The sequence below is a fragment of the Centruroides sculpturatus genome, unplaced genomic scaffold (genome assembly GCF_000671375.1).
Source record: "Centruroides sculpturatus isolate CEXI.00-Female unplaced genomic scaffold, Cexi_2.0 scaffold5, whole genome shotgun sequence".
Taxonomy (NCBI): Eukaryota; Metazoa; Arthropoda; class Arachnida; order Scorpiones; family Buthidae; genus Centruroides; species Centruroides sculpturatus.
Window position 1 is genome coordinate 1082219 of NW_019384397.1, and position 12745 is coordinate 1094963.

A 12745-nucleotide genomic window follows, 5' to 3' on the forward strand; every position below is an offset into this window, starting at 1 on the left:
ATCATTAGTGGTAATTGTTGTGTGTGTGCTATAATCAGTGCTTGTTGCTGAATTATCCCGACAGGTTATGTGATCCTTATTAATGTTAATGTTTCTGTTGATGTACGAGGGCAAGGTGAAAAGTTCTCGGCCTAGTAGTGAAAAAATGAGTTTTTTATTTTAAAAAATGCATTTATTTCTCAATGTAGTCTCCCTTTAGTTCAATACACTCTGTCCAACATTTCTCCAATAACTGAATTCCATCCCTGAAGTGCAATTCTGGAAGGTCTTCAAAATATCCATTTACCGCTGCTATCACCTCTTCACCAAAACCAAAACATTTATCAGTCAAAAATTTCTTAAGATTTGGAAATTGATGAAAGTCAGAGGGAGCCAAATCTGGTGAATAGAGAGGCTATTCCAACAATTCATACTTCAAATGTTTTAATTTTCCCATTGTCAAAGCGCCTTTGTGAGCGGGTGCATTGTCCTGGTGAAAAAGGATTTTTTTTTTTTGCAAACCAGGCCTTTTCTCTCTAATTTTTTCATCTAGCTGGTCAAGAAGATGTGCATAGTATTCCCCATTAATTGTTTGACCCTTTAACAGGTAGTCAATTAAAAGAATTCCTTTAGAATCCCAAAAAATACTAGCCATAACCTATCCAGCCAATGCAATTGTCTTTGCTTTCTTCGGTGCAGAGCCACTGGTTTCTACCTACTGCTTGGATTGTTATTTTGACTCAGATGTAAATTGGTGAACCCATCTTTCATCCATTATAACAAATCTGTGCAGAAAATCAGTTGGATCCTTCTTAAAATGGCACAAACATTTCTAAGAAAGTCAATTAGTCATTTGTTTCATTTGTCATATTGACAAATCAACTACAAAACATTGACAAATCAAATACAAAATATTGACAATATGTCATTTGATCAGCATTTAACAAATGCGGCACCCATCTTGCACAAAGCTTTCTCATACTGAGTTCTTCGTGTAAAATGTGCCGTACCCTTTCTTCTGAGATGCCTACAGCCTTAGCTATCTCATACACTTTTAATTGTCATCTAGAACCATATTATGTATCTTCTCAATATTTTATTCGGTAGTTGCAGTTTTTGGCCATCCTTCACTTGGATCATCTTCAATTGATGAACAACCACGTTTAAACTCGCTGCCCATTTTTTTACTGTTGATAACGAAGGTGCAGACTCCTTACACACTTTTACCAACTTTGGATGAATTTCTGTTGGCGATAAACCATCCAAAATGAAAAATTTTATGATGGAAGGGATTCAAGTTTATTCATTTTGTCAAAAATGAATAAACTTGAATCCCTTCCATTTGGTATTTACTTTTGCAACAAGTGCACCACCACCATAACAAAACAGTAATTTCATTTGTAGCAGTGCCATCTATGGGCTAGGCCGAGAACTTTTCACCTTGTCTTGTATTTGATCAGCAACCTGTTGTTTGATAGTTCAAGTGTTGTTTGTGGGATAAGGTTGTGTATAATTGTTGTTTTTTGATCAACAACCCATTGTTTGGTGGCAGTGAAGTGAGGATATTGTGTGAATCTATGATGTAGTTGTTGTCTATGCCATCATGTTTGTTTCAAGTCTTGTGATGGTGTAGTAAGTATGGATGATTCACTTGTTCATTTCTATTGTCCATTTCATCCATTGGAGTGGTTTTCCAGCCTGCATTGCTACAGAAACACCAAGGCTAAGTTGGTTCCTCACATCTGTTGAGAACATTGCAGTAACCATGCTTGGGCTGGCACTGCTTTCACCACCAGTAACCAAAGGAGACTGTGGCATATTTTTTGAACACGAGCCTCTGCCTAACCCACACAAACCTTGCTAACCTGGGCAACATCTGAACCGGTATCAGACTTAGACCTGGTTACTACCATGATAAATATCTCCACAGATTGTGGGTGTGGTCACTCTTAGCTTCATTTCTCCCCATAGACTTTACTGGCATGAGTATCCCTACCAAGAGCTTGTGCTCCAGCCGGCATTGCCCAATAGATCAGTAAAATTACTGGGCTCTCCCACCACAACAAGGTGATGACCATGGGAGAGTTATTATTATTAATTTGGTGTGGTGTCATCCTGTGTTCATTATAATCATAAAAAAATCATCTTATCAACTAAAATGTGACAATGTAGGATTAAGAATCAAATCATGCATTATTATTGAAGATTTCTATTCTTAAATCAAATTGTTCTTCCTTATTCATATTGAGATTTATTGTCTAACTTAATATACAAACATTATATTATCACAGAATTTTATTTTGAGCAGCTTCCTTTAAAATATTTTCAACATTTTTATGATTATTTTCAACTGCTTTATCTATTGGTGTTTTTCCATCACTATCACATATTGTAGGATCACCATCAGACTGTAATAATAACTGAACTATTTCATAATTTCCTTTAAATGCAGCACGATGTAAAGGAGTGGCACCACCTGGAGTTTGGGCATTGGGATTAGCACCTGATTTTAACAACAACTTACAAACCTGTAATTGATTATTTCTAGCTGCATAATGTAATGCTGTGTATCCAGAAGAATCTCTAACTGAAGGATCTTTGTTTTTGTCTATAAACTCTTTTACTCTATCATAATCACCATATAAAGCTGCTGACCAAATACCTTTTTCAAAATCAAGTTCTTCTAAAGTTTGATGCACTGATGAATATGCTGAATGACAACAATGATTTGTATGTTGATGTGATTGATTGGAATTCATCACTATCTGAAAAAATAATTTTCATTTATAAAATAAGTTTTGATGATTCATAACATATATTTTAATGAATAACAACTGACATAATATATTATACAGTAAGACTAATTTAGACCTTTTTGTATGTATATACCAAAATATGCATATTTAACATATTAAAATATTAAGACTGGTTTACTTGTAAATAAAAAATTCCACAAACTCTCAAAATCTTGCTACATATTCTCATTACTTTACATAGCATAAACATAGTCTATTAAAGCTTAATAGTATGGCTGATTTATTCAAATTTCTAAGTATGCATATCCTAAACTTAAAGATTCTGAACTAGAGTTTAAAGTAAAATATTTCTTTTAGTAATACAACCTCTGGTGAAAAATATGAAATAATGTTATAAATTCCTGCATCACAACATTTCAAAAGCAAGTTTAAAAAATATATTTAATGTTTATTTGTTGATTGCTTTTGCAAATTTTGAGATGATACATTTGCACAAACATATGCTAAAATGAAATCAGTTTCATGCATTATAAAAGAAAATATGCTTCATTTACTAATCAAGAGTAGAGACAAAAATATGGAATACTAGCATAGCAAGGACAAAAGTTTAAAATTTGATGGGCATGTTCCATATTAAAATTAATTTAGTGACACTATTATTATGTAATATCACACTTCAAAACTGAATCTGCAGAACTTTAATTGTGCTTAATGTTTGCATTCTAAAACTATGCAAAAAACACCAGTGGTGCAAAGAAACAGTTGATAATTTCATATTACAGGTATGATGAAAAGCAGCAGATAAATACAAAATGCAATGTACACAAATTGCAGTGTCTAAAATTATAGCTAAATATATAGCACAAGGAACTGTCTCCAATCAATTTAGATGTAGATGCCCTCCATGTAACTATGACATGAGAAAACAAAAATCACATCAAAATCTTAGAGGAGGAAGATTTAAGTCATCCAGATAAATGCTGAATGGAAAGAAACTGGTACAGATGTATCTGAAAAACAACTCTCAGAAGGTTAAATGAACATTGCTACTAGGGATTGCAATCCAGCAGTGTTTTCAATCCAGCTGGATTTTTGCTGGACCAACATCAATCCAGCTGGATCCAGCGCAGATGTATTTTTGGTGCAATAAAGTGTTATCTATCTATTTAGCATTTTATGGTTTTTTTAAAGAAATAAAACATTTTTTTAAATACTTAAAAACCTTTTATTATTTAGACTGTTCACTTTAAATCAGTAAAACGTCTTACACATTTAGGTAGTAAACTTAACTTTGGTTCGGTTTAACACTTGAGATAGAGATAATTAACTATAAATGTTTAGTTAAATTATAATTATAATGTAATAAGTTAAATAATAGCAAAGGTAATTCTACTAATTAATTTACTTTAATATATTATATTATAATAATGTAAGGATGGATAATCAGTGGCTAAGTGGCTATCAGTCTTACCAGTTTTCTTATATAGGCTCTACATATCAGTCTGTAATTATTTATAAGTTATTTAACCACTTATAGAATAAAAGTTAAATACTCTTACTTAATAGAATTAGAGAAGAAGTTATAAATTATCAGTCTTGTCTTGAATAAACCATTTTAAAGGATTAAATAAAATTAAATCAATCACTTATTTTTTCATGTTATTTTTTTATTTCATATTATTTTTTATCATCAAATATGTTTTTGTTATCAAATATTTCTTTGTCATTTAACATGTTATCATGTTATTTTTTTGACTTTTCTGGAAGTAGGATCTCAAAAAACAAATAGTATTAATGGTGTTGTCTCCCAACCTACTTCTTAATGCACTGCATATGTATCCCGCTGCAGAGAAGGCCCTTTCAGCCTCTACGCTAATTGGTTTCAGGGTCATCAAATAATTATAAATCAAAGATAAGTTTTCACCTCTGACTCCCTCATTTTCATAAACAGCCATTTCCTTTTTTAATAACTTATCATAATCCTTCTCAGTACTAGTTTCTTTCCGTTTCATGAAGTTTTCTTTCTCACGCTTTAGTTGGATCTCCAATTCTTGTTCCAAGGTGAAATTCAGGGAATACGGGTTATCTGGATCATCGCTTTCCACTTCCATAATCTTCTCTGCCATTGCTGCTGGTTCCACTATATATGTATTTACGCAATTCACTAAACTAACCAAGTTTGATCCAAATTGTTACAGCCATTTTTGTGGTAAATAATTCAATTTTCATTTAAGATCATGTAGCGTGTCACAGACGCCCCCCTGGCATTTTTTAGTCGCAATTTTTCCGAAATTTTTGAAAAAATTTTAAAAAATTCAAATTCTCTAATTTCTTCGAGCTGCGAAAAATGAAATAAATAGCGTTTTTATTGCGCACCGAGTTTATTCAGGAAAAAAAGTCGAAAAAGTGCTGTTGTCTCGCAGCTGAAACGGCGATCCGTCACGTGATTCATTGACGTCACAACCGACTGTAAATTAGAATTATGCACCAGGACTAGGAGAGGATGTTACTTATTTTATTTAGCGCGAAGACACTTTATTTAGCAAGAGCGAAAAGTCAACTGTCAATTAGATCAGCAGAGGTAAAAGGACGGGTGGTGCGGTGTAGAGAGGGAGTGTAGCACGTGCTGCACTGAATGGCAATGTCGCTCTCACCGCCGAGCAATAGCGCACTTAGCAAAGCGGCAACGCTGACAACATAGACTTTTGCACCATTATTTAGAAAGTTAATTGAGTATTTGCAGATCTGCAGCGCATTTTTCGGCCTGCTGGATCCAGCAGGCCAAAAAATGCACTGGATCCAGCTGGATTGCTGGATGAGGGATCCAGCAATTGCAATCCCTAATTGCTACATATCAAGAAAAGCAAAGCAGAAACTATATCTGACTGAAAAGCATAAATTGTCTGCAGTGGGCAAAAGCCTACTAGAATTGGGATTTGATGCATTGGAAACAAGTTATGTTTACCAACAAGTCTCATATATTTGCATAGGATTAAGATAACAATGGTAGCAAAGTTTGGAAAAACCCCAATGAAAAGTTTCTATCAGAATTCCTTCTTTCTAAAACAAAATTTCCAAATGAAGTTATAGTTTGGGCTACCATAACTGCAGCAGGACCTATACATTTGGAAATTGTCAACACTACAGTGAATGCAGAGGTTTACTTGGAAATTTTAGGCAATTTTTTGCTAAAAACATGACAGAAACATTTTGGTGATGACGATTTTATCTATCATGATGGGAAGATGACAATACATCTTCCCATCATGCTAAAACGATATGTCAATGGTTCCTAAACAAAAACATTTCACATTTAGATTGGCCACCAAACAGCCTGATTTAAATCAAATAGAAAATTTGTGGAATGTTTTGAAAAAACTGATTCGAAAAAAAAAAACTGGCCTCATTGTCCAAATTGAAGTGCGCTATTTGAACCAGCTGGACAGAAATATCTGCAGATTTATGTGAAAAGTTAGTTGCTTCAATACCAAGACTTATTAAAGTAGTAATAAAGGCCAAAGATGGTCCCATGCATTATAAATTTACTTTATTCCATACTTATGTTTCTGTAATCACTATAATCCATATTTTTGTCTAATGTTGCTCAAGTGTTGAATGTGCTGTTTCTTAACATTTTTTATATAATTGCTTTCATCTCTATTCTGTTGTTACTTGCACATGACTGTAAATTGTTGTATAAACTGAGTAGCAATATATAAATAAGTAAGAATGAGAAATATTGTTACATATAAACAACTTCGATAGATACAAAGACTACATTTTAGTCTATAAGTACTTATCAAATGAGGATCACTCCATGAGTAGAAATTTCTAGGAGATTCCAAAACAATCTTAAAAACAAAGCCAACATATAATATAAATGTGAAATGTATACTTTTTCTTATTGAAAAAGCACAAATTGACAATAATTTAATCTAGTGGTGCTTAAAACTATGGCCCTAAGTCAGGGGTCGGAAACCTGCGGCTCTTTGGATGTGAAGCTGCGGCTCTTTAGTTCCATATGCAAATATTATTTATTTTATAAAAAAAAAAAAAAAAAATTTAAAAATCGTTCTGAATCGATTAACGAGGATTCGGCACCGATTGTATCTCTCAGCCACTTGTACTCGCTTTTCATCGCACTTCTCTCCCATGACACGCGTCGTCACTGTCGTCAGTCCGTCGGAAGCTCTCGAATGACGCCGTCGTCGGATGTTTCTATGAGGTTTAATATGCTTTCGACACAAGACAATTCTGAATAAATAGATTAGTTTTTTTTATCAAAAACTTTATTTATGCGAGTACTATTTATTGTTGGCAAGAAAAAATTTTGTGGCTCTTTAAAAACTTTGAAATTTTGTAAATTGTAATTTTTGACTCTTCTGACTCAAAAGGTTGCCGACCCCTGCCCTAAGCCAATTCCAGCCAGTGGACACATTAGTCTTTCTCGTGAACAAATTTGACATATTCTTATAATAGATATAGGCCTATTTTTTGAGTATTTGGAATATCTCTATTTTAAATATTTGTGGTCTGTCTATTTACAATTTATGCACAATTTGGCCTGCCAATAGAAAGGTTTTGGAACCAACAATTTAATCTTGATTGAACTATAAACACTAAACAGCCAAAATATCTGTTAAATCTATAAACATCTATAAACCTATGCATGACATGTTAAATTATTCAAGGACAGGATCTTGGATGGTTTTCCTAACAGAAACATAGAGGATGTTCTCTGATACAAAGAATCTGAGAATATAGTAATGCTCTCAGATATCCTCTGAGATTCTGACTAAGAAACTTAGAAACTGACTTTATTCTCACATCTTAGCTAAGTTATTCTAATTGGAAAATAAGTAAAAATGATCAATTATTTATTGTACATTGTCATAATGTCAGGTTACAATTTTTAATCATATTTTTAATTTATTTAATTTAAAATATATGCTCTCCACCTGAAATTAGTACTGTAGTGTCTTGCCCCAGTACATCATATTTTTTCTTTAAAAATACAGATGTGCAAGTCATCTATCTAACACCTTTCTGGGAAAAAGTTTTGAATTGAAATAATGCAACTTCCAGTTTGCATTGAAAGTTCGTATATAGTTAATTGGGGCCTCCTGCTCCTAAGTTTCTATATTTGGTCTTGATTTTCATTAATCTAACACTGTTCTCAAGAGTAAGGAAGGACAGACAGGCAATAAGATGGACAGATGGATGAAAGTGGAAATTTATAGGACTACAATTTTTTCAAATTGCAGCCCAATAAGCAAAAATAAAACAATTGTTGTACACCAATAGAAAATCAAATGACAATCTTCAACAAAACAAATGAGAAAATGGCAAACTATTTTGAAGTTAATGGTAAGCTATTTGGAAATACCAGTTATATCTTGACCAGCCAGTTGTGAGCTAAGCAACTGGAGCAGAGAGCTAAGCTGTGCTAGAGTATATTCCAGCAGTCTATTTTTTGTAATTAAACTGCATCTGTAATAATAACTAATATACAGTATGTCAGATATGTTTTTATTTATCGGTTATTAAAATGAGAACATTCAAATAAAGACACTACTTGAGCATTAAGCAGCTACTTTAACTGTAAACAGAGTTTAGATTAAAAGAATTATGAAAAGTAATAAAAGGTAATATTTTAAAATAATACATAAAAATAATCATAATAATTTTTGGAAAAATATGTACAGCAGAGTACAAATAATTCAAAGTAGATGGGACTGAGACTATTTCAAATTACAAAAAACTTGGGACACACAGAACAAGAAAAAAGCCAGGAAACAAAAGAAAAAAATAATACCTATGTAAATTCAAAAAGTATGCAATAAATTGGATGCACTTTAATGAATAAACAAATGGTCAAAAATTAACAAAGCTACCAGTAGATGGGGAAGATAGTCTCTTATATGATTGAACTGAGGTTGAAGCAAGTTTTTATATTTTTTATTAAGTACTGTACTGTACATACTGAATGTATTCATTATGTTACAGTATGGAAAAGTTATACCATGGTGATATTATATTTTAGCAATAGCAGAAATAGAAGCAGAATTGAAATAAAATGTTCTTATGCATAACTGATAATCAGATAAAAAAAAATGCATTAGTAAACACACCAATAATTTGCATTTTAAACGACAGCTGTATGCCTACTTTTAGTATATATGGAATATACAAAAAATTTGTGACCTGCCTATCTAAAATTTATGTGCAATTTGTAAAGTTTAGGCAACAATAAACTAAATCACTAGTGTAATCATTTTGCATTTGGAGTCGAAATTTGAAAATTAATGGTAATAAAAAAAGTTGACAAATTTGCAACCCTAATCACACACTATAGAAATTCATGTCAAGCTGAGTTGACCATCAAAATTCTGGGCTGTAGTTCTAATCAATTCATTTGGTAGAACTGTACAAGTTATTACATGGCTTCTAAAAGCACTTTTCTTAAGTATAGTTGCCATGTTTAATTTAAATTTGCCTATAAACTTACTATATCAGCAAACAACTTCACATTAATAGTCAATTTTCAACTTCATGTCTATAAGCATTTTTAATCATTTCCTGTAGGGAGTAAAAATATTAATTTAAAATTTTTTTTTCCTTTTAATATTTTTGATTTTTGTCACTCTGCAAGACACACATTTAAAAGAGCCACATATTGTGAAAGATCACTCCCAGCCTCATAGTATTAGGTTTTTGTTTATATAGGGATAATCTAAAACCTGGTTAGGCATCAAATGTCAAGGAATAGAATCATACCCTTCTAAGTATTGTGTATAAGCTTGGGCTAAAGATAGGTTAATGGCAGCATGCACACTACTTATTGCACATTAGCTTTTCTTGTATGGTATTGCACAATACAATATGAAAATATTTTCGCGAAATGACACATAAATTACCCTTAAAATTTTAGAAATGATCAGGAACTGGTATCTTGAAATTAAAAAAATTTGGTTTCCAAAGTCTAAGTTTTCATTTTCGACGTAACAGCATTGTTTACAAAATTCAATGACATATTTAGCGCCCCCTTTCGAATAAAAATAGCTTTTGTATTAAAGATTTTAAAACTTAATTGAAACTTTGTTTATTAAATACAAATTTTCATTAAATTGCAAACAAAATCTTCAAATATAATNATATTCTATTATTAAACTGTAACAAAATTACAAAAACTTTGGTTTATTTTGTTTATTTTTTAAATTCGTATTTTGTTTATAAAATAAACAGTCATAACAGATCTACAAACTAATGGCAATAGATCCAAAACGTGCCGGACCACGGAATAACTGATTAGTTGATTGTTTAAAACAAATTGTTTTATTGTATTCAGCAGAATCAGTCAGTTTAGATAACTCCTATAGGTATTTTATTTTAGTAATTTTTTAAAATTAGATTTGTTTATTTTTTAAATTCTTTTACCTCTGTGGGCAGAAAGAGGGTCTATTTAGCATGCCATTACGGGTCCGATCAGGCCCACAATAGGGTGAGGGACGGGGCTCTACATATCCGGATGGGCCATCCCCAAAAATTTCTGAGATTTTTCAACTCGTCCAGATCCGATTCCGGATCCCCAGGCTCACTAGTGGCCGAGTGGACTTCGTACCCGCACTTTGAGTGGACCAGTCCCTGAACACTGGGAGTTCGGTCGTGGGTTCGCGCCTCGCTCGAATGGGCTGACAGCGTGGAGTTTTCCGGGGCCAATTTTCCTTAAAACTCTTCCTGGAAGGCATTCTTTCCCACGTGTGCGTATTGGCCTTTCTATAAGGCCGGCTCATCGGTCGCCTAGCGATCAAAAGAAGCTATTCGGAGTATAGAGCCTATCTGTGCTGAACACTCCATATTAACTTCCTATCAAAGAAAAGGATCCCGGATTCCCAACGTGGGCTACTACTTAATCACTTATTATTTAATATAATAATTATATTTTTCGTCTTTTAGTCTTTAAGTTTGTTCCGGGCCCGGGAAAAAATCCCCAGTTTCCGTCCCCTCTTGACAGTCCTGCTCATTTAGTCCCCTATGAATAGCTAAACATATCATTCAATTCGTTTATCACCATAACCGAAGCAAATGACTTGTTAGGAGACTTACCTGTTAGCTTGAATCGCTTCGTTCACAGAGATAATGAGCTCTATTGCAGTTGATGCGCCCATCAACTTCCTACCTGCGCATTTGCTGCACAAACATTACAGAATTTCCTCATAGGTTGCCAGTTTCCGAATCTCATGTTCTCCTTGTAAAGTTTCCTTTGCGTACAAAAATCGAATCGTAGTCTCATTTAATAACGAAAAGGGGTATATGTTCCTACACTCCCTTCTTTTGTTTCAGCGTGACAATTGTGATCTAAAGAGGTGATTTCCGGGATTTTGTTTAGTAATGAATAACGTGAAATTCCACCATTCCGAAATAATCAATCATATCCGTCTGAACAAAGAATCGACTATAATTTTTACCGTCATATTCTACATAGATGAATTCCATCAAAGAATATTTCTCTGTGTTTAAAAACAGATATCATAAAATGAATCCTAAACTCACAATAATAGATTAAATTCTAACTATTATTGGTCCCTTAATCGATAATATAAGCAGAAAAAAATTGATTTTCACAGATTTTACGTACAATATTTTCGAAATTTTTTGATTGCCTTTGATCAGTCAGGATAAAGATGAATCCGGAGTGATCAAAGGCAACATGAGATGATGATATGGGAGAGTACACAATAAATATACAATATCGTTTATTACGGTATATTATTATATTAAAAGTTTTGATTAAATCGCAAAAACTTTACTTTCATTATTGCAAGTCGTTCAGGAATCCGTCAACTTTTAATCGTCAATCGTGAAATTTTTGTGAGAAAAATGTAAAGAATCTTATTTTTGAAATATATATTTACTTTCGTGAATCCTTTTCTCTAAATGTTGCAACGGAGTGTAGAAACGAACTTAATCAGCTTTGTGCATCCCTGATTAAATTTCCGAGATAATGCTTGACATCTACATTCAATCAAAAATATATACTTTTTCCATTACATAACGTCATATTCTTAAATACATATATAAGAACTTTACACACGACGTGATTTACAGAGCAGCACTTGGTACCGGCAAATAGGGCACTCGCCTGGGGACCCGCACTTTCAGGTGTCCCGCGATGGAAAAAAAATGCTGCACGAAAATATGTTTTTTGAATTAATTTCATTAACTATTTCAAAATTAACGCCCTACTAGTGGTATTGAACAGCCGTTTGCTTAACTTTTATAATCTATATCTCTTGTTTGGGTATGAAATTGCGCAAAACATTGTCTGCTGAAATATCGTTACTGCTGTCATTAATAGACATTTACTTTTTAAAAAGTACATTGTTGTTATTATTGCAATTTTGGTTATTTTGAATTTGTTATTGGGCAATTTTCATACTATTTTATGACAATTTTCGAACTTAACAAATACACCCAGAGGATCCGCGTAATCACGAAACGAATAATTTTATTGCTGAGGGAAAAAGTTCTTATTCTTATAAACGAAAAGAATAATTTCAATATTTACTAAATTATGTTTTGAAACCAAAGAATTTTATTCCTGAAAGTTGTTTAAGAAAAGACAGACTGAGGGATGGACGACAGTGCGAATATATAGGTCTACAGTTTTTTCAAATTGCAGCCCAATGAGGCTATTTAATAAATATCTATTTTAATTTTAAATATAGAATCATCGTTCAAATGTTAATAAAATTATAAAGAACCATGTTTAAATCACTGTTGATTCAGAAATTTTTACAAATGGATGGATATGAATATGTAGGCCAGCGGTCGCAAACTGGCGGTCGGCGGGCCGGACACGGCCGTTAAGGTTTCATATTTGTCCCGTGGCCTTGATGATTTCTTTTCTGAAAAATCAATATTTCTAACATCTTGCGGGAATTAAAACAGAAAAAATTTAAACGACTAACTGTTTACGTAAGTCGTAAAGGCCTGGCAACAAAAGGACT

The 12745-nt window shown here is 32.9% G+C and overlaps 1 protein-coding gene across 3 annotated transcripts; it reads right to left on the minus strand.

Annotated features, from left to right (window-relative positions):
• Positions 1 to 9780, minus strand: LOC111618470 (ankyrin repeat domain-containing protein 39-like). Of its 3 annotated transcripts, none has more exons than XM_023360012.1 (2): positions 9653 to 9780; positions 1 to 2744 (listed from the first exon to the last, which is right to left on the minus strand). In XM_023360012.1, exon 2 carries the CDS (start codon positions 2736 to 2738, stop codon positions 2265 to 2267), a length of 474 nt encoding a protein of 157 aa, XP_023215780.1. In that variant the 5' UTR covers positions 2739 to 2744; positions 9653 to 9780; the 3' UTR covers positions 1 to 2264. The 3 variants fall into 3 exon arrangements, with proteins under 3 accessions (XP_023215780.1, XP_023215781.1, XP_023215782.1); XM_023360013.1 differs by having other exon boundaries at positions 1 to 2740; positions 9653 to 9755; XM_023360014.1 differs by lacking the exon at positions 9653 to 9780 and adding an exon at positions 9513 to 9619.
• Between the last annotated feature and the right edge of the window lie 2965 nt (positions 9781 to 12745).